At 43.3% G+C, this 26,266-nt stretch overlaps 2 protein-coding genes across 2 annotated transcripts in view; both read right to left on the bottom strand.

The window, feature by feature from the left end:
• LOC120855629 (glutamate receptor ionotropic, NMDA 2A) overlaps positions 1-5,943 on the bottom strand; it is an 88,895-nt gene extending 82,952 nt beyond the window's left edge. Inside the window, exon 1 of the mRNA XM_040230174.1 lies at positions 5,718-5,943. Coding sequence (XP_040086108.1) covers positions 5,718-5,837 — 120 coding nt within the window. The 5' untranslated portion in view covers positions 5,838-5,943. The remainder of the gene's footprint in view (positions 1-5,717) is intronic.
• Positions 5,944-9,485: 3,542 nt separating this feature from the next.
• The window catches only part of LOC120882428 (glutamate receptor ionotropic, NMDA 2A-like), a 104,202-nt gene continuing 87,421 nt past the window's right edge, over positions 9,486-26,266 (bottom strand). Inside the window, exons 4-7 of the mRNA XM_040266431.1 lie at positions 25,505-25,710; positions 16,153-16,321; positions 15,915-16,068; positions 9,486-9,646 (exon numbers count right to left, since the gene is read on the bottom strand). Of these exons, the coding sequence (XP_040122365.1) occupies positions 9,486-9,646; positions 15,915-16,068; positions 16,153-16,321; positions 25,505-25,710 (690 nt within the window). The remainder of the gene's footprint in view (positions 9,647-15,914; positions 16,069-16,152; positions 16,322-25,504; positions 25,711-26,266) is intronic.

The following is a 26,266-nucleotide window of genomic DNA, read 5'->3' on the forward strand; positions in this document are numbered from 1 at the left end:
CATCTATTTGCCATGAAGTGATGGGACTGGATGTCATGATCTTAGTTTTTTGAAAGTTGAGCTTTAAGCCAACTTTTTCACTCTCCTCTTTCACTTTCATGAAGAGACTCTTTAGTTCTTCTCTTTCTGCCATAAAGGTGGTGTCATCTGTGTATCTGAGGTTGTTGCTATTTCTCCTGGCAACCTTGATTCCAGCTTGTGCTTCATCCAGCCCTGCTTTTCCCATGATGTACTCTGTATGTGTTTCTTACAGGAATGGATTTCCAAGGTAACTTTCTTCCAGAGAGTTCAGAGTGAAGAAGAAACAAATGTGGGCTCCAGCCCAGGGTAGTGCAGAGGTCTGCTCCATCAATAAGATCACATGTGTTCATGCTAAGTTGCTTCAGTCCTGTCTGACTCTTTGCGACCCTGTGGACTGTAGCCTGCCAGGTTCCTCTGTCCATTGGATTTCTCAGACAAGAATACTGGAGTGGGTTACTATTTCCTATTTCAGAGGATCTTCCCAATCCAGGGAGCGAACCCGTGTCTCTGTGTCTCCTGCACTGGCAGGTGGATTCTTTACCACTGAGCCACCTGGGAAGCCACATGCTTCCGGATGTAGCACCAAACTGTCCTGGCCCTTAAGAGGAAGGAGAGGCTCAGAGGCCTCCATTCAACCAGTGAGGGTGGTGAACGAGGCTCACCCCGCATGACTCCATGAGAACACATTCATGGGCTCATCCACAAGGTCCAGCCCCCAAGTCCCTCTGTCGCTGTTGGTGCAATAACATTCCAGACCCCGGAAAGGAGGGATGGTTCGAGTCAGGCAATGGTGATAGTCAAGAGGAGGGGGAGGAGAAGAAGCAGACGGGAGAGGCAGCAGAGAGGGGCTGGAGGAATGGCAAGGCAGGGAAGAAAGAACATTTATAACAGGATTACCTGCCATGTACCAGGCACGGTGTGAGGATTATCCCTAATCCTATCAACCTTGCCAGAATGGTATTAAACCCCTCTATCAGGAAATTAGGCCATGGGGAGACGGACACTCTGAAGGCCATACAACTACTATATGGCAGGCCAGGATTTGAACCTAGATTCATTTGACCCCTATGGTGTTGCTTTCTCCACTACAGCAATCTGTCTCCCAGAGACAGATTTCAGCAACCACGGTAACACTCAACATTTTGAAAAGGGTCGCCACCAACATTCCCATTTCTTTAATAATTTCGAGGGGCATGAATTCCTCTATGTATAATTTAACCCCAAGGTCATCTGAGCACACCATGGTCTCCAACAGCAAGCACTTATACTGCAAATGGTTGAAAAGTATTATAAACCTGAGTTGTTACATAGATACTCACGATTAAAACAAACAAACAAAAAATACACTTGCATACAGTATTAAAATAAATTGATTCAATATATATTTTTATTTTGCAGACTTTCTTGGTGTATTTGCCATTAATCTTCTGGGAGCACTTAGCTTATTTACTCCAGGAATTTTGCTGTTTATTTAATTGTATCAAACAGTTAATTAAAAGAGCTATCCGCTTGCTGCTAACGCTCTGAGCATGGAAGCTGAGCCGTGTCTCATGAGGATACAGTATCTGTTACTAGGTGTTTCCAAGTCAGAGAAGGTCAGTGGAATTATTAGTGGTTCTAATTAGTTTTCCCACAAGCAGTCATGTTATTAGACCTAAAACTAGGTAGCAAGAGACTTTTTTTCCTCCTTGCTGTTGAAAATAGCATCAAAAAGTAAAATATTCTGCCAACTACTTAAAAAAAAATGTTTATTTAGTTTACTTGGCTGTGCCAGGTCTCAGTTGTGGCATGTAGGATCCAGCTCCCTGACCAGGGGTTGAACCTGAGCCCCCTCCACTGGGAGCACAGCCACTGGACCACCAAGCAGTCTCTGCATGTCCCACTCTTTGCAACCCCATGGACTGTGGCCCACCAGGCTCCCCTGTCCCTGGGATTCTCCAGGCAAGAAGACTGGAGCAGGTTGCCCTTCCCTCCTCCAGGGCATCTTCCCAACCCAGGGGTCCAAACTACGTCTCCTTCAGCTCCACTACTGAGCTGCCAGGGAAGTCCAAAGAAGTCCCTACAGATTATTAATACTTTCTTGAAAAATCTTCTCATCCAGAACATGGTTTCCCACCGCTTCCGATGTTCCTCTGGTCACTTATTCTAGGCACTGTACATTTGCTCCCATATATGATGTAATTGGATCTGTAGAGGATTTCATTGGCTATGGGGAACATTCTCATTGGCAGCTTCCTTTTATCCTCAGAGCACCTATGACTACCAAATGTTCAGAGAGAAGCTAGGAGGCGCAGCAAGGTTACACAACAATAAAGGCATCACATAGCTGGTACATGGCAGAGAGGAAAGGAAACCCAACTTTCTCGACTCCAAGTAGATGGCTTTCTCTGCTGCCCCCAGGTACACTTTAGGTGAGCCATACACTTAAGGTGAGCCAAGGAATTGAGTGAACGTGATTTATGAAGGAAGGGCTCCAGGAGAAATTAGGAAGGATACAGGGGAAGGAGGTTAGGGAAGGGGAGGAAGCCAGACAAGGGTGGTGACTATGGGCAACGTCTTAACATCAGCCTGAACCCAAAGGGAGCTCGAGAGTAAACTGCACCTTGGAGGTTTCCCCCTGGTTAGTCATTGGTTACAGGAAGGTCGATGCTTTCTAACTGTGGTGTTGGAGAAGACTCTTGAGAGTCCCTCAGACTGCAAGGAGATCAAACCAGTCCATCCTAAAGGAAATCAACCCTGAATATTTATTGGAAGGACTGATGCTAACATTAAAGCTCTGATACTCTGGCCACCTGATATGAAGAGCCAACTTACTGGAAAAAACCCTGATGCTGGGAAAGATTGAGGGCAGGAGGAGAAGGGGGCGATAGAGGAAGAGATGGTTGGATGGCATCACAGACTCGGTGGACATGAGTTTGAGCAAATTCCAGGAGAAGGTGAAGGACAGGGAACCCTGGTGTGCTATAGTCCATGGGGTCACAAAGAGTCAGACATGACTTAGTGACTGAACAACAACAATAATATCTAGGCATGCACCGTTTTGCTGCTGTAAGATAATCACCCTCTGAAGGTCCCTGAGCCTTCATCAGCAAAGGTGAGGCTGGGCACAGAATCGGGTAAGGGATCCAAGGAGCCCCAGGGGGGTGCCCGTAGGCCCAACACACCATGCCTTTCTCACTCAGTTGGCAAGCGTGCGTTGGGCATCCACTCAGTGCCACAGAACCTTGCCACCCCTTCCCCCAAGTCTATTTTAATCTCATCAGGATTCTCTCCTTTACAGCACTTACTCCTGCCTGGAATTTCCTTGACCATCACATTTACTCAGGTGCTGTTTATTTCTTCCTACTGGAATTTAAGTTTCACAGGAGCACAAGCCCAGGCTGCCAAGTTGACCATGGGGACCAGGAAGGCTCTCCCAAGAGGTGGTAATTCCCCTAAAACCTGGAAGTTCAGGAGGAGTCGTCCATGAGAATAAAAGGGGGAAGAACATTCCAGGCAGAGGACCTGAGAAGTGCAAGGGCACTGTGGTGGAAACACACTTGGATGCCTAAGGGACAGAGAGGGGGCCTCCGCGAGCGAGAGGGAGGGGGCACATGGGGATGGGCCAGCTAGCGCAGGGCGTTGTCACAATGAGGACAGTGGCATTCACTCAAGAGGCATTCCTGACGGGGAGCCATCAGAGGCCAACGACTCCCGAGGGTGATGGTGCCTCTGCGAAGGTGACTCACCCCAGCACCCCCGCCCCCCACCATCTCGCTGATGACAGGCCTCTCTGCACTTCGTTCAACCATCCTGTAAGTCACGGATAAGCTGTTAAAGGCTCTTCATGGGCTGATTTTCTATTCAGCGGTCTGCTGATGAATGCCGAAAGGATATATGTAGCCTTATGCCAACAAGACACGATAGTGAGATTTTATAAAGAGGCAAATTATACTCGCACACAAGACAGAAAATCTTTGCAACACAGCAAATCCCCACACTGCTGAGCTTAGCAAATCAGGGTCTGCTTCCTGAGACTAAAATTTCAATAGAAGGACGTACCCAGTTTACCTCCTTTCTTCCTCCCTGTGCATTTCTGAGTAGCTACTCAGAGAAGGCAATGGCACCTCACTCCAGTACTCTTGCCTGGAAAATCCCATGGACGGAGGAGCCTGGTAGGCTGTAGTCCATGAGGTCGCTAAGAGTCAGACACGACTGAGCGACTTCACTTTCACTTTTCACTTTCATGCATTGGAGAAGGACATGGCAACCCACTCCAGTGTTCTTGCCCAGAGAACCCCAGAGATGGGGGAGCCTGGTGGGCAACTTAGCAGCAGCAGCAACTCACACCCCACAGCCCTCGTTACATGGCACTGGGGAACGGAGAGAGCAGGTGTTAACATTCCTGTCTCCCTGGTGGTGGGAAGCACAGACACACACGAGGGAGGCCTGGAGCTGTGTCTGAGTAAATGGAACCAGTGGGAAGTGAAAAATCGGTCCTGTATTCGTTTTGCATCCCTTGAAGAAATTTCAGGTGAGTCAGGAGTGCCGGCGATGGGCTGATTGGTTATGTGGTGAAAAGGAGCTGTCAGTTTCGTATCTGGGCAGGGCCCAGAGAAGGGCCTCGCTGGTTGCTCAGCAGTAAAGAATCCGCCTGCCAGTGCAGGAGACTTCCCTGAGCCACGAAGATCCCCTGGAGGAGTAAATGGCTACCTGCTCCAGTATTCTTGCCTGGAGAATCCCATGGACAGAGGAGCCTGGTGGGCTACAATGAGGTCACAAAGAGTCAGACTCGACTGAACACATGTGCAGGGCTTAGAAAGGATTTCTGTTCTCAAGTCAGAGATGACAAATCCAAGGCAAGGAGCATGAGAGACTCATAAAAGTCACAGAACTGGGAGGTACCTATAGCCGAGAGCTTCACCCAAGATTCCCCTGGTCCAAGGTTAATGGATCTTCCTCACCATCGTCCTCTCCGTGAGAAGACGAGTGAAGTTGCTCAGTCATGTTGGACTCTTTGCGATCCCATGGACTGTAGCCCACCAGGCTCCTCCGTCCATGGAATTTTCCAGGCAAGAGTACTGGAGTGGGTTGCCATTTCCTTCTCCAGGGGATCTTCCCGATTCAGGGATCAAACCCAGGTCTCCCACATTGCAGGCAGATGCTTTGCCACCTGAGCCACCAGGGAAGCCTCTGCCCTAAGCTGTGATGTGAGTCACGGAGATCGGAAAGCATCATGAACACAATCGTGTAAATATGAGGGATGATACTGGGGAAACTATGTTCCCAAATTAGATCTGGACTTTTTAAGACTCAGGAGAGCTAAGCTTAAGCTTCTGTTCCTGAAAGCTTTCAAAATATGCCCAATGGAGTTAAGAGGCAAAGAAAAGCCCCCTAGGTTTGTGCTTTAGAGTTGCTGATTTGGGTGGTGGGAGCCTGATTTGCTTCCTCTGTTGTTCAGTTGCTCAGTTGTGTCCCACTCTTTGCGACCCCTTGGACTGCAGCATGACAGGCTTCCCTGTCCTTCACCATCTCCCGGAGTTTCCTCAAACTCAGGTCCATTGAGTCAGTGATGCCATCCAACCATCTCATTCCTAGTGGCCCCCCTCTCCTCATGCCCTCAGTTGGCTCTTGGAAAACTCACAGGAAAACATCCTCTGAGCGGGGAACACTTAATATTAACTCCTCAGGCAGAGACGAAAGCAAAGTGACCTTACCTTTTTGTCACTGAGGCCAGTCACTTGGTCCACAAACTCCTCCTGGATCATGAAAGCGGCCAGGTTGGCTGTGTAGCTGGCCAGGAAGATGACAGCAAAGAAGGCCCACACGGACACCATGATCTTGCTGGTGGTCCCTTTAGGATTCTGGACAGGCACAGAGTTGTTGAACACCAGGCCCCAGAGGAGCCAAATAGCTTTTCCAATCGTAAAAGAAGGCCCATGGGGTGCTGCAAATGACAGGAAGGACATTCTCAGGACATCCTCAAAACACACACTGGGGAGCATGCACTGGCCCCAGCAACCCTGAAGGCTGTCAGAAGACAAGTGTATCTCATCACTATCCCAGGACCACAACCACGAGTTCTTTTTTCTCTAAAAATTAGCTTTCTTCCCACATTTCTGTATTGCTGACTTTTTTTCCACATTTCTTAAAAGAAAAGGAAAGAAAGGAAGACAGACAGAGAGGAAGGGAGGAAGGTAGAGGAGGGAAAAAAGAAGGAAGGGAAGAAGCAAGAAAGAAAGGAAGGAAGGAGGAAGGGAAGAAAGAAATTTATGAAGGAAGGGAGGGAGGGAGGAAGGAAAGAACGAAGAGAAAATGGTTATGAAAATGCAGGCTTGAATTAGAAGTAGTGTTATGACCTGTTTTAAATGTGGATTTGATTTGATTTCCTTTTAGGGGGTACACGGACGGCCTTACAAAAAAAAACATGTGTGTATGGGCTGATTCGGTATGCATGGGTTGTGATATTGTATAAGAACCATGCAGTTCAGAGGGACTGATGTTTGATATTCTAATCTGATTGTCCCTAGCAATGGCTCCTGTTCAAACTCAGATGTAAGATGTGCACAATGTAGAAATTAAACCAAACTAAAACGCTCTCCAAATGGAGACATTAAGGAACAGAACAATAGCGCTTAATTCTCCTAACACTTCACAGATGGGAGACATTTGGTTGCAGGGTCATTGAAAATGAACTCTGATATCACAGCACTTCTTCTCCCTCTGCGTATTCTTAAGATTCTTAAGTGTTCCTTGCCACAGACTTAACTAAAGAGGCAGAACAATATGCCAGAATTTATTGGGGAGGAGAATATGCAGGCTGTAAAACACACGTTAGAGCTTTCAAGTTGTTTTTGTGCAAGGGAGAAAAAAATCCATTTATGCCCTCATTTCATGGGGAAGAGAGTCTTCCTTTAACAGAAGGTTAATTTTTATGTCATTTAAGTAAATGAAGATATGAATGATCTACTTAGACTTTAGTTGGCGATGCACGTGGAGTGGGCAATAAATAAGAGGCAGAAGTGAATCCAGATTGATGGAAGTTATGAAGTTCTGGGCAGAGAGCCTAGCTAAGAATCAGGCTTTCGGTACATGGAGGGCAAACTCAGACTACAGCAATACTTACAATATCCATATACAACACATTGAAGAGAAGGCAACTAATTCTATTATCCTCAACCTCAAGCTTTCTGCTTTCTCTTTGCCTCATTTTACGAGCTTCTGGGCTTATACCCAAGAGGCTTAGAACTCTTTGCAAAAAATAATTAGAGTCGATCCAGTCAACTCCATGAACTACTTAATTTTATTAGGGTTGCCTGTTGATCAGAAGTGACGTCTATTTGGGAATCAGAAATGGGCAGTTGCAGGGTAGCTGTCCAAGACATTTAGGAATTCCTGATTAAGTAGACTGTTCCTGAATCATATAATTCCCACCCCCCCACCCCCGCCAAAGGACTGAAATGTAACAGAAAACTATTTTGTGCAAGGAAATAAGTAGCTGTGATTTCCTGAGAGTTTCTACATGTGGATGAGCAGAAAACAAAAAGCCTCCAGGTGATGGAAGGGCTGGGGAATTTGCATGCTAGATTCCTTCCTTCACAACAGTGTGTGCTTTGGCCAAAGGAGAATGTATTGTACATGATGGCCTTTGGGTAGTTTATTATTAATATCTTCCAAAATACGTTTCAAACGTGTCCATTCACCTCCATCTCCGTCATCTCCACCCAAGCCCAAACCACTGTAATTCTTTCTCTTGGAAACTGACACCACCTTCCTTAACTAGCCTCCTTCTTTCCACATCATCTCGATAGATGTTCTTCAGTCACTCAGTTGTGTCTGACTCTGGAACCCAAGAACTGGGCAGCTTATATTGACAGATAATAACTTTGCTGGATAGCAACTGACCTTTCTGCACTATACAGGTGTCTAGTCTGCCTTTTCCCTGCCACTGTGTTTTGAAGAAAGTCTGAAATGCTTACCACTGACTCTGTGTTATACCACTGTCTACCTCACTTACGTTTTTTCTGTTTCTTGGGCAGGTCAAGATTGATCCTGTGCCAAAGACTTTGTATCTGCTAAGACACAAGACTTTGTAAAGCCTGCATGGAAGGCTTTTCCCTCAGTTTTTCATAGGTTGGAATCCTCATCCTTCAGGTCTCAACTCAAGCATCATCCCTTCCTGAAGCTCTGTCCTTCTTGACCATCACATTTAAGATGTGCTCAAATCCCATCATTTTCCCCCCGTCCTCTTGAAATTTACTACAATCTGTGATTATTCATGTATGCAGTTGACATATTATCTCCACAACTAACTTTATCAGTTCCCCAAGGATCAGAAACTCTCTATCCAACTTATCACATTACCCTCCTGCTCCAGTACCAGGCACTCAATAAATAATCATCAAATAAATGCATGAATTCATACACAACACAAACTCTGATTTTGCAAACGTAAACATCTACTCTCCTGCCATATTATCACCCATAGAAAACTGCCTCAGGACCCAGTCTGTTGGAAAGCTTCTTACTAGGTTAATTACATTACCTGCTTAGTGAAAGACTGGCAACTCTCCCACTTAAACACAACATGATTATTTAGGGCATTTTTACTCTGTTTGGTTGATGGGAGGTGATTTATGTGGTAATCACCACTCTTCAATGGTTAAGAAGTGGGAGGACTTCAATAAAACTGAGTTCCCAATAGATCCCCATGACCTTTTGGCTGTTTTCAACATTGAATCTTCCTAGTGGAAAGAACATATGCCAAAGTGCCTTGTTTTTTTAATAACTGTACCTTGAAGATCTTCTATCTTCCATCATCTAAAGTCATTTTTCAGGAAACAGATTTGGTCTTGGCATCCTTCTGATACCATTTACTTAGAATATGTTGTGCATTGAGAAAAATTCACTCAAAATCGTGTGCTGTGTTTATGCATAAGGCTCAGGTGTGAGCCTCTTAATAAGTTATAGCCAATGAATGCATCCCAATTCAATTTTCTGCTTACTGATTGCCACTTTATCAAGTACTAATGCACGAAAGTCAGGCATTTTCAAGAAGAAAATGTAACCAGGGAAAATCACCATTTTATCATTATATTTATCACCAAACGAATGAGAGCACAATTCAGAAGTTTAAAGAATGTTCTTAACCCAGATTCTATAAAACCATTTTCTTTGGATAGACTGAAGTTGAGACTCAATAGTGGTTTTAACATTTCTTTTGATGCACATTTTGAAAGCTAATTGCCAGAAAAAACTGCTTCAAATAAGCTTTCTCAACAAATACCAGCAGTATTTACCTAACAACTACTGACTCCACAGTATAGCAAGCTTAAAAATGTCTCATGTTTTAAGTCTTGTCCTTCTTTTCCACTGAAGGGACTAACCCATACCTGTTGGCATTGCACATAGAATTAATGATACAGCATCATTAAGGATCATGTGTTCTAAATCTGAAATCTTCACTGAAAGTCAATTAAATGGCATCAACTTTGAATCACGCATATGAAGGCAGCCTCACCTTTCCCTTTGGCTAGGCTTCTGTTGTATCCAACAGGACTGAAGTATTCAAAGACGAAGACAGCTATGGCAGAGACAATGAGCAGCATCACAAACATCATCACCCAGACGGAGGCGCTGAATGGTTCTGCAGATAAAAGAAGCCAGAGGGATGGAGACATGATCAGTTATGCGATCAGTTATTCCTCCTCACAACCCGGGCAAGCAGGAAGTCTCGAGGTCCATTTTCAGATTCACTGAGAAACCCACTCTGGTATGAAGTTCATCTTTCAAAAGAAGCTGTCATTCTGTCCTGTTTGACCCTTGGTGACCCCAGGGGTTGTAGCCCACTAGGCTCCTCTAACCATGGGATTCTCCAGGCAAGAATGCTGGAGTGGGTTGTCATTTCCTCCTCCAGGGGATCTTCCTGACCCAGGGATTGAACATGCATCTCCTGCATTGGCAGGCAGATTCTTTACCACTGAGACACCTAGGAAGCCCTTGTCATTGCTTATTCATACATTTAAATCATTCTCTACAAAATACTTGAGGTATTTTATAAGACTGCATACAATAGGATAAAAATAGAGAAGAGCGTATGACATTTTACAAACCAGGTCAAGGATAATAAAAACAAAATAGAATGATAAAACCAAAGGAGAAAGTGAAAATGCAGATAAAGGGGCCACAGGGTCATAGGTAATTATAGCATCATCCAGGGAACCAAAGCTAAAGAGAAAAAAGACTAGACTCGACTAGTCAACCATAACACTTCTGCAAACCAGCATGAGTTTTATTTTCATTTTTATCTTAACACACTGGAGGGATGATGTGTGGGGAATCCCAGAAGTAAAGGGAGAATTATAACCTGCAAGAAAAGGTCATAAAATTATGGGAGTGACAAGAATATTGGAAAGTCATAGTCTGCCCCCTCTGCTATTACTCTCTTCCTTTTACCTTCTGCTTCAGACAGATGAGATCTCTACAATTCAAAAATCTTGTTGAGGTTGGTAATTGGATTCAATGCAATTGAAAAGTCATTTGAGGATATTACAGTCACACGATAATTCAATGAGAACATATAACTTAAAGATAGAGGCAATGAGGTAGTAGATGGATGGATGGTTATTTCCCCTAAAAATAGTTTTCATCAGTTCATTTTCATGTGGGTGTCTCAGAAGGATAGGGCGAGACACAGGGTTCTAAATCTCAGATCATTTTAGAAAGGTAGGAGATATTATATAAAATAAAGTAACGTTTTTATTAAAACTGAATAAGAATATGAAACTGAGCTGAGTGGAGCCATTTTATCCACGTATGACATAGATTTGCTAGAAAATCAACTGAGAATAACATTTTTTAAACGAACATAGCTTTACCTGATCGCATTTGGGAAAAAACTGCTCTTGGATGCCAATGAACTTAGAATTTTTTTATCATGAGCAAATATTTTCTAAGAATAAAATATAAAAAGCACAGTAATACCTCTGGAATAATAGACATTTTATTATTTTTGAATTTTTTTCTGATGAAGCTAGTAATAATAATAAAGAACTAGGTTGATAGCAGGCCACCATTTTATTAAAGTCTGTGATTACTTAACACAGATCATCACAAATTCCAATGTAATGAGCTTATAATATATAATAAAAAGTTAATATGTCTGAAGCTTTGACTATATTGAATAATTTTAAAACCTGAAGGGATAATTTGTAATGCAGTTTGATAGGGCAAATACATTAAGAAGCAATAGGTACAAACACAACTTACTTGACTTAAATAAACAAAATGAGCTCAAAGAAATTAATAAGACTATAACTGAAATTAATCTTATTTTTAACTTGAGTACAAATCACATCATGTCCCTGAAATCAAAGCAATTTGGTAATGAGGTTTATTCAAAAAGGAAGAGACATACATGAAAAATTAGGAGGTTAAAAATTACTTAATATTCAAGAATAGAGATGTTAAAGTAATTCTCCAAGTTGGATGTGCTAAGGGCATAGTGTGTCTTACCAGAGGAGAATCATTGTAATGAATAAAGGAGAATACACGTGTAAAGTATTTGGTGGTGTGTTTTGCACTGTGTATGCTCAGTGGCTTCAGTTGTCCCCGACTCTGTGTGACCCCATGGGCCATAGCCTGCCAGGCTCCTCTCTCCATGGGATTTTCAGGCAGGAATACTGGAGTGGGGAGCCATGCCCTCCCCTAGGGGATCTTCCCGACCCAGAGATCAAACCCAAATCTTCTGTATTGCACGAAGATTCTTTACCACTGAGCCATCAGGGAAGCCTTTGAACACTGTGTACACATAGCAAATGGAATAGCTGCTTGGTTCCATGGTGAAAGACAGAATTGGTGGTGGTGGGTGCGGTGGGGTGCTGTCCAGGGTCCTGAAAAAGGAATACTAGTTTAAAACGTTGGTGTTTATTTGCTAAGACGTCTCACATAACTCACTGGAGCGTCTCACAAAACTCAAGAAACTAGTTTACTCAGTATGCCGCTGCTGCTGCTAAGTCACTTCATTCGTGTCCGACTCTGTGTGACCCCATAGACGGCAGCCCACCGGGCTCCTCCATCCCTGGGATTCTCCAGGCGAGAACACTGGAGTGGGTTGCCATTTATTTACCCATTAATCACAAGGAATGTTAAAAGGTATGAATCAACGGCCAGATGGAAAGATATATAGGACAAGGTCTGGGGAAAGAGCGTGGAGTTTCTATGCCCTCTCTAGGCACACTGCTCTCCCCACACTTTCACATGCTCACCAACCTAGTAGCTGTCCCTTTGGATTTTTATGGAACCTTCATTACATAGCTGTGCATGGGCTCACTCACTAAGTCATGTCCAACTCTTTGGGACCCCATAGACTGTAGCCTGCCAGGTTCCTCTGTCCACGGGATTCTCTGGGCAAGAATACTGGAGTGGATTTCCATTTCTTTCTCCAGGGGATCTTCCTGGCCCAGGGATTGAACCCCTGCATTGCAGGCACATTCTTTCCCACTCAGCCACCAGGGAAACTCAGTTTAAAACATGCATGTTTATTAATCTAATAACTCCTTTTCTCTGAGGACATTATTAAAAATATTAGGAGAAATCCTCCCTGAATTCTTATATTCACAGGGCAGAATCTGAAAGACTGCGGTGAACTTCACGGGGCACCTGATATGTCCCAATCACTAACTGTTCAGAAAATCAGATGGAAAATGATCAAAAAGCTTATCCCAGATGTTTTCTCACTTCGAAGTGACATCTGTCACTTGATTAATGAACATGACAGATTCTGCTGTAGAATTCTGGTTTCAGGTGCCCATGAAGGGATGGCCATTTCCAGACACCACACACACACACACACACACTCTCACACACTCACACACCACAACAAAGCAAATCATTAGAGCAATGGTGGGGCTTCCCAAGTGGCACTAGTGGTAAAGAATCTGCCCGCCAATGCAGGAGATGCAAGAGATGTGCGTTTGATCCTTAATCCCTGGTGTAGGCAACTCACTCCAGTATTCTTGCCTGGAGAATGCCATGGACAGAGGAGCCTGGCAGCTACAGCCCATGGGGCCACGAAGAGTTGGACTTGACTGAGTGGCTGAGCACACATGGGAGCCATGAGCTGCCATCTGTCGGGTCTACGATGTGACCCAGAAATCTTTTGAGATACCTCTGGATTACTTTCTCTACTGGCTTAAAACAGATTCAACATCTGTCTGTGAAGGAACTTTAATCCAGAAGAGACTCCAGCTCAGTATGTCTGGGGATCGAAGATGCTAACCTTCTTGGAAAGTCTTTAGAGCTAACTGAATGGAAACATTGCGAGAGATGTCATCTTTGTCCTTGAAGAGTCACTGGTTACATTTTCACACAAAAGCTCAGAGGCATTACCTACAAGTGTTTCCGATGTGAGTTAATGGAGTTTTCGGAGGAGAGAGAATAGGAAATAATGAAGAGCAATGCAATCAGATTGCGAATGTTTGGCTCTTCCAGATGACTGAGCCAGTGAATGGAAAAATGTAGCTTAGCATGGTTCATTATGACTTTCAAAACCTGCAGATAATGACCGTAAATGAGGGGGTGCAAGTCAATCAAATAGGGATGCAATTTGTGACTAGGAAGAATATTAAGCCTACTGTGTAAAAATGGCATTGAAAACAGATTCATCTGCTTACAATTTATCTTTTAAGGTGCAGTAGGAAGAGTGGGGTGGAAAAGAGGTTTATTTAAGTTGAGCAAAAATACTTGACTTTTACGGAAATGTTCTACTAATGCAGGTAAAGATAAAAATCTAGCGAAACTGGGTTGAGGCCAGATTCAATGTCAGTGACCCATATTTACAAGACAAGTCAGTTGACATATTTTTTTTGCCTCTTTGATTGAAGTGGATCAAAATTTCTCTGTAGCTCACTAAGGAGATGAATGGATAGTTTGTGATAAGAAACAGATCTCTTTCCATTTCTTTCATGACATCCCTTCCTCCAACCCTTTCTTAACCACTAGGGCCAAAGATTTCTGTTAAAGGATCCGATAAGGAGTGACTAGGGGTGACTAACGTGAGCGTATATCTGATAACTACGAACAGTCTGCTCATGGTGTCAATGTCAGTGAGTAGTATTTTTCATGATACAGTGAGGCTCCTTTATTAAGATATGGGCATCACTAGCCATATCAGAAAGTGAAAAAGTGTTAGTAGCTCAGTGATGTTCAACTCTTTGTGATCCCATGGACTACAGCCCACCAGACTCCTCTGTCCATGGAATTCTCCAGGCAAGAATACTGGAGTGGGTTGCCATTCCCTTCTCCAGGGACCTTCCCGACCCAGGGATCAAACTCCTGCTTTCTGCATTGCAGGCAGATTCTTTACTGTCTGATCCATATCAGACACAGGCCCAAAAGGAACCTAATGAGGTGTGTATTTGTCAAGGTCCATGTTACTCCAACAAAGGTTACAAAAACTGAGGTGACTGCAAAATCAAATCCAGTGAGTGGTAAGGATTTGAACAGCTTAAATGGATTATCAAAAATGAAAACAGTAAATCCGTATGTGTCTGTGAGTCAGGCAGTATCCAAAATCCTGTTAGTCAATATTTCACTCAAGAGAATGAAGCACAGATGCTAACACCACATATCAATAAAGACAGTGGAAGGGTAAGATTAGGGGCTTGGGGCTAGTGTCCACAAATTGGTCCTAGTCTGCATTTCAGTTCTCTAATAAAGCTTTTTTTTTTGGAAAAAATGTAAGAAATTCACTTAACCCTCGAAAGTGAAGTGGAAGTGTTAGTGTCCAGCTCTTTGTGATCCCGTGGACTGTAAGCCCACCAGGCTCCTCTGTCCATGGAATTCTCCAGGCAAGAGTGCTGGAGTGGGTAGCCGTGCCCTTCTCCAGAGAATCTTCCCGACCCAGGGATCGAACCTGGGTCTCCTGCACTGCAGGTGGATTCTTTACTGTGTGAGTCACCGGGAAAGCCCACTTGACCCTAATCTGTTTTCTCTTTCTCATGCGGTTTTCTTAGGGCATCAGTGTTTGTCTCAACCTTTCCAGATTTGGAAGGTTATATGGGAATGCCAAGGGGAAGTTAATCTGAACCCTATGATCTTCAAGACAGCCACTCTCAAAACCTATTTATGATGACAAAACATTCAGCACAATGATTTCCTTTAAAGAAAATATTTAAACTGCTTGGCTCCGTCCCATGCAGTTTCATCTACACCAGCCAGGCTACTGAATGCATAGGTGCTAAAGAAAACTAGATGATAGAAAAAAATTGGAACTACCTTGGTTTAAAAAGCACAAACCGTTTATGTAAAAACACAAATTTATGAGGTAGTTAAAAGGAGAGTAAGAAGAATTTCCTCCCTTATAAACCATTCAACTTTAAAGGATAGTCACGTTTAAAATATGATTCCATTAATTTTAAAATGGTATATCCTCTTCAGACCGCTTCTGTTTTGTTTGTCAGAGTCCTGGTATAAATCAGCGCACCGTCGTCATTATTTTTACCCTCACATCCAGTAAATAAATGACTGTCATTCTAATGAGGGATGGAGGATGGATATGTGGCTGCTAAATAAAAGTTTATGAGCTGACTTAAATTAACTGTGGGCCGACAGGTTTATTTTTTAAATACTTTCAAGGCTCTAAGCAATATATCTCCTAATCTATATTCTACACTGTCAAGGGCAGTATCGGAATATGTGATTGTATTTTTAGCGGCTATTTCCAAGTTAAAGATAAATGAAAGATGTTAACCGGGGGGAAAATCGGGATAATTCAAATGCAAGATGCTTTCAATATGCTCATGTGGTTAAATGGAATTGAACAAGGTCCTAACTGGTCCTGTCATTTGAGCAAACAAGACAGAATAGCTGTGACTCCTGACAGGAAGGCAACAGTGGCTACCAAGTTCACATACCTAGAAAAGCAGAAGGTGAGACGGTGCCGTTACTTCTGGAAACCATGACGCTGATTCCTGTCTCCACGAAGGGCACAGAGAAATCCACCACTTCGGAACGTTCCTCGTTGATGGTGAGTGAGCCGACAGCCATGACCGCCCGATGGTAGACCACCTGGACAGAAGGCCAAAAAAAGAACCATCTTTACCTATCCTTCCCACCGTCCCTGAGGGCCCAGGGGATGAAAAGGTGACTTACCTCCCCAATCATCCCGTTCCACACGTTGTTCACTTTTTTGCCATGCTTCCCATTGGTCACCAGGTAAAGGTCATAGGTGAACTTCACCGTTCTGGAAAGCTTCTTGAGGATATCAATGCAGAACCCTTTGCAGCATTTTTTAACGTTCATGCCTTCGTTGGTCGAATTGCTGTAGAGAAAATCCCAGGACGGTAGAGGATGAGTAGTGGAAAATGTGTTCATGGTCATTATCTACACTGTACTGCTATTTTTCACGTGGAAAATTGAGGCTTACAATGAGGAAGTGGCTTTTGCAAGGACAAGCAGTAGGTTTATGACAGCAGAAGTAGAAAGTGTTCTTAATGATGACAGTAATTGTGACAACATGTAATGTTTACTGAGTATTTATTGTTTGCTAGGCACTGTGATAAATGCTTTATATTAATTCTTGGATTAATCTTCATGACATTTCTCTTAATTAGGTAGTATTCAGATCCCCATTATACAGATGAGAATTACTACCTCTTATTTTTTAAAGCTTGTAAGACATCAAACCTCTTTAGATCAGTTTAGTCATCTGATCTAAACTGAATTCTTTAAAAAAAAAAACCAGTGGAAAATGGAGGAGAGAAAGACTTGAAATTATCAGAGAAAGAAGAGTTTTGCCTTATTCTTTTGCTAAAGATAGAGGTTAGCAACCAAAGGGGAGAAAAATGGGTGCCTTACCTCCTTAGGAAAGGCACTTTCCTTGCTGAAGAAAACTAGGAATTCTCAGCTAAGAATCAGGAGACCCGGGGTCTACTCTGTGCCCATCTATCAACTTAATGTTTCTTGATTGCGTCATATGTCAAATGAAGGCTCATTCATAACATTTTCCCTACATGGCAGGAAGGGTAAACAGTGACTCTATTAAATAGCAATGCCCTTCATCAGGAAAAAGCCCTATTAAAATACAGAAGGCATTGCTGTCTTAAAACCTATCAAAACCTACCCAGGTTATACTCATGGCTTCGTACCAGCCACTGTGCTTTATTTACTTGACCAAGTCATCCTCAAAGGACACCCACAGAAAAACCAGAAATGCTTTTAAAAGGGGAGGAAACTGAGGTCTTCCTAATTGATAATAGAAACTATTTAAACAACTCATGTGGGAAGATCAAGACCTCTCTGGGCAATGCAATTGGTTCCACTTTGCTCTGGGGCATTCCATTCGCACGGAAGCGTGACACATGCGTATCCCGGGATCCACGCTGCCTGAATATTCCATTGTTGGCACATCTAAGTACTAAAATGAACTATTGCTGAAGCACTAAAATGATGTTTACAGAATTCTAACAGCATAATAGGAAAATACTTATGTTTCCATATCACATGAGAAAAGTAGGTTACACAGTGATACATACAGAATAGTCAAAGCGATATAAAAACAAATGAGCTTACGATGTAGTTGGATGGAAAAACAATGAAATAGGAAGCAGAGCTATTTTTGAATGGTAAGACATGTCTTTCTTTTTTCATACTTTTAGCCCTCCCCCCAAAGTTGTCTGGAGTGAGTATATACCATATACATAATTGGCTAACCACACACACATATTAAGCACTATTGGTATACATCTATATCCAAGAATATGGATAGATTTGACAGTCTAACTTTGAGTAATGGAAGTGAGTTGCAGAATGAAACCTTCCCCATCCCCAGTGTTTTTTTAATCTCAGGGTCACAGATCACCTATACTAAATTGCTCTGTTCACCACTGCCCCTGCCAATCCTGTTTTTGAGTTCTGCTCAACTGACTTGCATCTGCCAGCCAGGACCACCACAGAGACCTCACTCTCCAGCCTTGAGGCTGGACAACGTGCTCGGGCCCTGCTGCCCTCAGCCTGGGGGCTGGGGGAGGCCACACCGCATATATTTACAGATGATGGATGGTTGGGGGACTTAATTCTGTAATACAACAGGAAGTAGGGACCTTTCCTCTCCCACCGATTTCTCAGAGCAGAAAGGGTCAAGCTGGAGTTTGACTGCCATAAATACAGAAGCATGTCCTATGTACATTCAGTTAATGGCATGTCCAAATATGATTTTCTTCTTGGTATCTATGGCTCTTGGAAAAACATGCCCATATCAAATTCTCTGTTTTTCTCTTTGGGCACTATAGGCTGTGCATCAGTACCTCTTTAGCACCTCTTTCCATCTGTATGCCCTTCATTCTCTGCTTCTTCCCTTATTGTATTACTGTCTTTTCCTTCACCTGGGACAATCTGGACAGGAGTTAAGGTTTAAGGTTCAAGGTCACAGCCATATCAGGGCCTCACTGCTTCTTTGACCTCACTGGGAACCTCAGTCAGTCTCTAAGCTAATTATTCCCCAAGTTCCCTAACACTTAGTGCATTCTAGATGCCAGTGGTCACTGATGTATTTTCACCCCACAAGCACCCCTGAGTAGCTACTCCCTGTAAAGACAGGGAATGAGATCCTGGGGACGCGGAGTGAAAAAGACAAGCAGAAAGTGCACTAGTTGGGTTGAACATGGAAACGATGCACACACAGACCACACTGGGGACTTGCACTGGTTCTATCACAGACCTTGTGTGTATGTGGAGGAGGCGTGACAACGACCCAGACATCTGAGAATCTCTGTTCTCTGCCATTACCCAGAAGACAGGGAGACTCAGCAGAACATATACAGGGAGAGGCATCCAATAAATCATCAGTTCTCAGCTCTGCCATTTCCCAGTGTGGCCAGTGGCTGTGCCTTGCAAGTCAGACAGAGTTGCAAGTCCTGGGTCTGCCCTTAACAAGCATGGAAATTCAGACGGGCCTCTTCATTCACAGACTTTGATTTACATACTCGTACATGGAGAAAGCTGATACCTGCCTTACATAATAGTTGGAAAAATTAAATAAAGGGTCTAAAGTACCTCTCACATAAGTGATTGGAAATACAGTCCCTCTCTTCTCACCAATGATTTGACAGTTTAGGGGATTAATTGGCAGTATAGCCATTTAATAGAAAGATATATCCATCTGAATGCAGAGTTCCAAAGAATAGCAAGGAGAGATAAGAAGGCCTTCCTCAGTGATCAATGCAAAGATATAGAGGAAAACAACAGAATGGGACAGACTAGAGAGCTCTTTAAGAAAATTAGAGATATCAAGGGAACATTTCATGCAAAGATGGGCACAATAAAGGACAGAGACAGTATGGCCTTAACAGAAGCAGAAGATACTAAGAAGAGGTGGCAAGAATACACAGAAGAACTATACAAAGAAGATCTTAATGACCCAGATAACCATGATAGTGTGATCACTCACCTAGAGCCAGACATCCTGGAGTGCAGTCAAGTGGGCCTTAGGAAGTATCACTATGAACAAAGCTAGTGGAGGTGACAGAATTCCAGCTGAGCCATTTCAAATCAGCAACTTATGCAGCTCAATTCCAGAAAAATAAATGACCCAATCAAAAAATGGGCCAAAGAGCTAAATAGACACTTCTCCAAGGAAGACATACGAATGGCTAACAAACACATGAAAAGATGTTCAACATCACTCATTATCAGAGAAATGAAAATCAAGACCCCAGTGAGGTACCATTTCACACCAGTCAGAATGGCTGCAGTCCAAAAGTCTACAAGCAATAAATGCTGGAGAGGATGTGGAGAAAAGGGAACCCTCTTACACTGTTGGTAGGAATGCAAACTAGTACAGCCACTATGGAGAACAGTGTGGAGATTCCTTAAAAAACTGGAAATAGAACTGCCTTATGACCCAGCAATCCCACTGCTGGGCATACACACTGAGGAAACCAGAATGGAAAGAGACACGTGTACCCCAATGTTCATCGCAGCACTGTTTATAATAGCCAGGACATGGAAGCAACCTAGATGTCCATCAGCAGATGAATGGATAAGAAAGCTGTGGTACATATACACAATGGAGTATTTCTCAGCCATTAAAAAGAATACATTTGAATCTGTTCTAATGAAGTGGATGAAACTGGAGCCTATTATACAGAGTGAAGTAAGCCAGAAAGAAAAACATCAATACAGTATACTAATGCATATATATGGAATTTAGAAAGATGGTAATGATAACCCTGTATGTGAGAGAGCAAAAGAGACACAGATGAATAGAACAGACTTTTGGACTCTGTGGGAGAGGGAGAAGGTGGGATGATTTGGGAGAATGGCATTGAAACATGTATACTATCATGTAAGAAACGAATTGCTAGTCTATGTTCGATACAGGATACAGGATGCTTGGGGCTGGTGCACTGGGATGACCCAGAGAGATGATATGAGGAGGGTGGTGGGAGGGGAGTTCAGGATTGGGAACTCATGTACACCCGTGGTGGATTTATGTTAAAGTATGGCAAAACCAATACAGTATTGTAAAGTTAAAAAAAAAAAAGAGAGATAAAAAAAAAAAGATGATGCTATGAAAGTGCTGCACTCAATAAGCCAGCTAATTCGGAAAACTCAGCAGTGGCCACAGAACTGGAAAAGACCAGTTTTCATTGTAAACCCAAAGAAGGGCAATGCCAAAGAATGTTCAAACTATCGCATAATTGCACTCATCTCACATGCTAGCAAAGTAATGCTCACAATTCTACAAGCCAAGCTTCAATAGTATGTGAACCAAGAACTTCCAGATGTTCAAGCTGGATTTAGAAAAGGCAGAGGAACCAGAGATTAGATTGCCAACATACACTGGATCACAGAAAAAGCAAGAATTTCCAAAAAAACTTCTGTTTCATTGACTACACTAAAGCCTTTGACTGTGTAGATCACAACAAACTGTGTAAAATTCTTAAAGAGATGGGAATACCAGACCACCTTACCTGCCTCCTGAGAAACCTGTATGGAGGTCAAGAGCCAAACATGGAAAAATGGACTGGTTCCAAATTGGGAAAGGAGTATGTTAAGGCTGTATATTGTCACCCTGCTTATTTAACTTATATGTAAACTACATCATGCGAAATGCTGGGCTGGATGAAGCACAAGCTGGGATCAAGATTTCTGGGACAAATATCAACCTCAGATATGAAGATGACACCACGCTTATGGCAGAAAGTGAAGAGGAACTTAACAGCCTCCTGATGAAAGTGAAAGAGGAGAGTGAAAAAGTGGCTTAAAACTCAACATTCAGAAAACTAAGATCATGGCATCTGGTCCCATCACTTTATGGCAAATAGATGGAGAAACAATGGAAACAGTGAGAGACTTTACTTTCTTGGGCTCCAAAATCACTGCAGATGGTGACCGCAGCTATGAAATTAAAAAATGCTTGCTCCTTGGAAGAAAAGCTATGACAAACCTAGACAGCATATTAAAAAGCAGAGACATTATTTTGCTGACAAAAGTGTCTAGTCAAAGCTATGGTTTTACCAGTAGTCATGTATGGATGTGAGAGTTGGACCATAAAGAAGGCTGAATGCCAAAGAATTGATGCTTTTGAACTGTGGTATTGGAGAAGACTCGAGAGTCCCCTAGACTGTAAGGAGATCAAACCAGTCCATCCTAAAGGAAATCAATCTTGAATATTCATTGGAAGGACTGATTCTGAAGCTGAAGCTCTAATACTGGCCATCAAATGTGAAGAGCTGACTCACTGAAAGAGACCCTGATGCTGGGAAAGAAGGAAGGCAGGAGTAGAAGGGGACAACAGAGGATGAGATGTCTTGGATGGCATCACTGACTCAATGGAGATGAATTTAGGCAAGCTCTGGGAGATGGTGAAGGATAGGAAAGCCTAGCATGTTGCAGTCCATGGTATTGCAAAGAGTCGGACACAACTAAGCTATTGAGCAACAACAAATAGCCATTTATCCCTACATATCAAATTAGATAATTGTTCCTCAATTTTCTATTCGTGTCTTAACACTCAACTAAAGCAGATTAGAAGAAAAGTCTGGTTTCTCAGCTCATTTCCTACTACCTGATTTTTTAGAAGACTGATCTGTGTCCTCAAGATCCCACCATTTACCAGAAGTGATAGACAAAGAGCTTTCCCTGAAAGAATATCTCCAAGAAAAATGAACACAATCATGTTGTATAATGGGAGTTCTCAATGGAACCAATCACCCTGCCTCAAAGATGCTATCTTTAGGAAATGCAATTGATTTAATCTGTGTTACAGTGGGATTAATGGATCCTAGTTATTTTCTATTGCTTTCAGGTAAATCAAAGACGCCTAGAAGCACAGCAAGCTTCTTACGTCACCAAGTGGGAAAAGAAAAATTGCAAGCCACCACCTTGCACACCACCACAAAATGTGAATTTGAACCAGTTAGTCGGTTTATACTGTTCAGTTGAAAAGTCGATTCTTTTAAAGACAGTAATATATCTGTAGGCTCATTTCCTCTAGACCATGTGTCTCAGGACTTGGTGATCTACTGTTTTCAGCTCCAAGGCTTCTGATTTTAGACTTTAAACTGCAATGATTGAGTGTGAAGCATAAGAGGCCGGGCCTGATTGGCCTTACTGAAGCAGACGAGATATTGTTATCATAAAGGAGGTGCCCCAGTGGGGTTATACTCTTTGCTTCATGTCAGCTACTCTGCTTTCTTCATTTGCACAAGTTCAAAGACCCAGTTCATCTGACCATCTGCTCAAAGAACACCCACCGAAGTCATAACCTCCTTTGTCAACTTTCCCACATAATCCCTTCTATTGGGTTCATTTGGGTTTTTTCCATGGAAACACTCTACCGAACTTTTTGGCCGATCCAATATCATTCCCCCCACCCCCTATCCCAAGCTCATCACTTGCAAGTACTCCCTTCTGTTTCCCAAACTCGCCCATCTCTCTCTTCCCTCAAGGCCTTTTGCACCTGTCCCTCTACCTGGCTGGCTCTTCCTCGTTCATCACGTGCTTGGCTGCTTCTCCTCCCTTATATGTCACCGTGAGTCTTACCTGTGTGAGCTAAAGGAGCCCCACATACCTCCAGTGACTCTCTGATGCCACCACCTTACATCTTTCACAGGGTTTATCCTAATGTAGAGCTGCTCTGTTTCCTTATTGGCTGAGTTTTTTGTTTTTGTTTTTGTTTTTTTTTTTAACACTTGTGCAGGCCTTGACTGCAAGATTTGTCCTTGTTTACTGATGCATCTCCCATGCCCAGCACGGTGACTAACACAGAAACTATGCTTCATGAGTATTTATTTATTGACTAATCTATTCAGAATTTCAACCCAGAAGAGGCTGATGACGCCAAAAAAAGCCGATGATTACTTACTGAATAATCCATTCAGAATTTCAGCCCCAGAAAGGTTACTCATTGATAAAAATTTCTCCAAACCAAAATGCGCCTTCATCGTACATTTAGCAATCATATTTAAAAAAAATTATCTTTATCCAAAGCACTGAGCCGTGGGGATTTGCATCTCGTATAATAATAACTGAGGTTGGAATTTGGCAGGTGGGAGGAAAAGTATCCATTCCCTCCTCAGTTCAAGCGTCACCAACACTGTGTGTCACGTTCTGTGCTTGTCACTGAGGACACAGATTAATACGCCACGTTCCCTATATTTAGACAGCTAATGACAGTGAAAGTAACAGTTGCTCAGTCATGTCCATCTTTTTTTCGACCCCATGGACTTTAGGGAATTCCATGGAATTCTCCAGGCAAGAATACTGGAGTGGGTTGCCATTCCCTTCTCGAGGGGATCTTCCTGACCCAGAGATCGAACCCAGGTCTCCTGCATTGCGGGCAGATTCATTACTGTCTGAGTCACCAGAGAAGCTAATACTCTGGGGAAAACATGGACACACTTTAAACCACAAAAACAAGTGAGACATAAACAAGAGAGAGCTACAGACTGAATGTTTATGTTCCTCTCAAATTCCTATATTGAAACCCTGATCCCCGCTGTGATGCTATCTGGAGGTGGGACTTTGGGGAGGTAATTAGGTCATGAGAGTGGAGCCTTCATAAATGGAAGCAGTGCCCTGATAAGAAGCAGTGGGTAAGAAGAAGACAGCCACGTGCAAACAAGAGGGTCCCCATCAGACACCAGACCTGCTGGCACCTTGAGCATGGACTTTCTAGCCTCCAGAACTGTAAGGCTGTTATTTAAGCCACTCTTTCGTGGTAATTCATCACAGCATCCTGAGTGAATTAAGAGACAGAGGCAGAGGCAGTACTGTGGAAGTAGGGAGAACTAACCCAACTTGGGGAGGAAGTGCTTAAGACTTGAAGGACAAGCCAGGATTTTCCAGGGGAAAGAAGGCAATCGCAAAATGCTCAGAAAAAAAAAAAAAAAGATTTCCATCCAATTACAGGCTTTATCCTTTTGTGAATTCCCCACCAGGGTGGTATTTGTGTTTATGTTTGCATTACAAAGACTATAATCAGCATCTTGGACTCAGCCATGAAACTTTACAAGTCTCCAAAGGGTTTATAGATTAGGGAGAGCCCTTTGCCAGAGGCTCTGATTTAACTGTCAATTTCTCTTTAATCATAATAAAAGAAGAAACAACTTTGATGTGATGCTGGCTTTGCTGCTGATGACCAAGGAGACCTCCAGGAGAGCATTTCCACCTGGTTGACATCAGAAAGTCACTTGGAAGGGAGATGTTAACCCCAATATGGGCAGAAGTTTTGAAAATACTGAGGAGTGTGGATCTGGAAACTAGAAAGGAGGTGGAAGGAAGTGGAAGGTATGGTTTGGGGGAGGGAGCAACCAGAAAAGTACAAAAGAAATAATTATTTTAGGAAGGACTGAAGGGGAGGGTTGATTCACCATATGGTTAAGAATATGGCAGTGGAGTCAGATGGCCCAGTGCTTGAGTTCTGTCTCTCTCACTTACTAGCTGAGTGGCTTTGAATGTGCTTCTTAGTCTTCCAGTAAACTCAGCTTTTATGGTGTTTAAAATGGGCAAAACCACACACCCCTTATTACTGTTGTTGGACATGAAATGAATGCAAACGAGCTGGTGTAGTTCTAGTCTTTTAAAAAAATCTATTCTTATCTAATCTAATCTTATCTATTATAATAAAGTATGTTTTATATTACATTTCATTATTATTTTAGAGATATTGTTCTCTTGGTATCTCTAATTTCCTTGAAGAGATCTCTGGTTTTCCCCATTCCATTGTTTTCCTCTGTTTCTTTGCACTGTTCACGTAGAAAGGCTTTCTTATCTCTCCTTGCTAGTCTTAGGGACTCTGCGTTCACTTGGGTATATCTTTCCCCTTCTCCCTTGCTTTTTGCTTCTCTTCCTTTCTCAGCTATCTGTGGGGTGGCAAAGAGTCAGACATGACTTAGCGATGGAACAACAACAAGAGGTATTGTTGTTATCAGTGATACAGGCTATTGTAAAGGATTGGGCACGATTGGGCACGTTCAACCCACCGTACCCCCAGACTCACTTGATCTTGACAAACTTCCGGCACGGCACGGTGTTCCTCACACACGTCTCCGTCAGCGGGTCAATGTCTTCCACGATGACAAAGGGGGCCTCCTCGAGGGTGACGATGCTCAGATGGTTGTCGTCCGGCTCACAGTCGGAGAAGGACTTGTACCTGGGCCACACGGCGTGCCTCAGGCTCAAGGTCTGGTTCTCCCACTTGCCCACCTGCGGCAAAAAGACAGAGACACACTTGTGCTTTCCTGCACCATCGGCTTCTCGAAGGAGGAGTCCTCCCCCAGAAGAGGCACGGGATAAGAAGTCTACCATCCTCGGGGCTTTTCCATTACCTGCCTCAACACATACATCTGTTGTACACTATACACTAAGAGAGTTGGGGATAAAGGGGAAAGCAACCCTATGCCCTGGCCTCTCCCCAGACTGAGTAAATACAGGGCTGGAGATGAAGTACAGATGCTGTTAGAGCTCCCCAGCTGACTGTAATGTCCCCCCAGTGCTCAGGACCACTGATGTCATGAAATCAGCAAACAGGCTTCCCTGGTGGTCCAGTGGTTAAGAATCTGCAGGCCGGGGTTCGGGGAGACAAGGATGGGTTCCATCCCTGCTCCAGGACGATCCCACATACCATGAAGGAACTAAGCCCGTGCGCCACAGCTACTGAGCCTGGGCTCTAGGGCCTGGGAGCTGCAACTATGGAAGCTTGTGCACCTCGGATGCTCAGCAACAAGAAAAGCCATGGCAATGAGAAATCCGAGCACTGCAA

This window comes from Oryx dammah, unplaced genomic scaffold, assembly GCF_014754425.2.
Source record: "Oryx dammah isolate SB20612 unplaced genomic scaffold, SCBI_Odam_1.1 HiC_scaffold_2, whole genome shotgun sequence".
Classification (NCBI taxonomy): Eukaryota; Metazoa; Chordata; class Mammalia; order Artiodactyla; family Bovidae; genus Oryx; species Oryx dammah.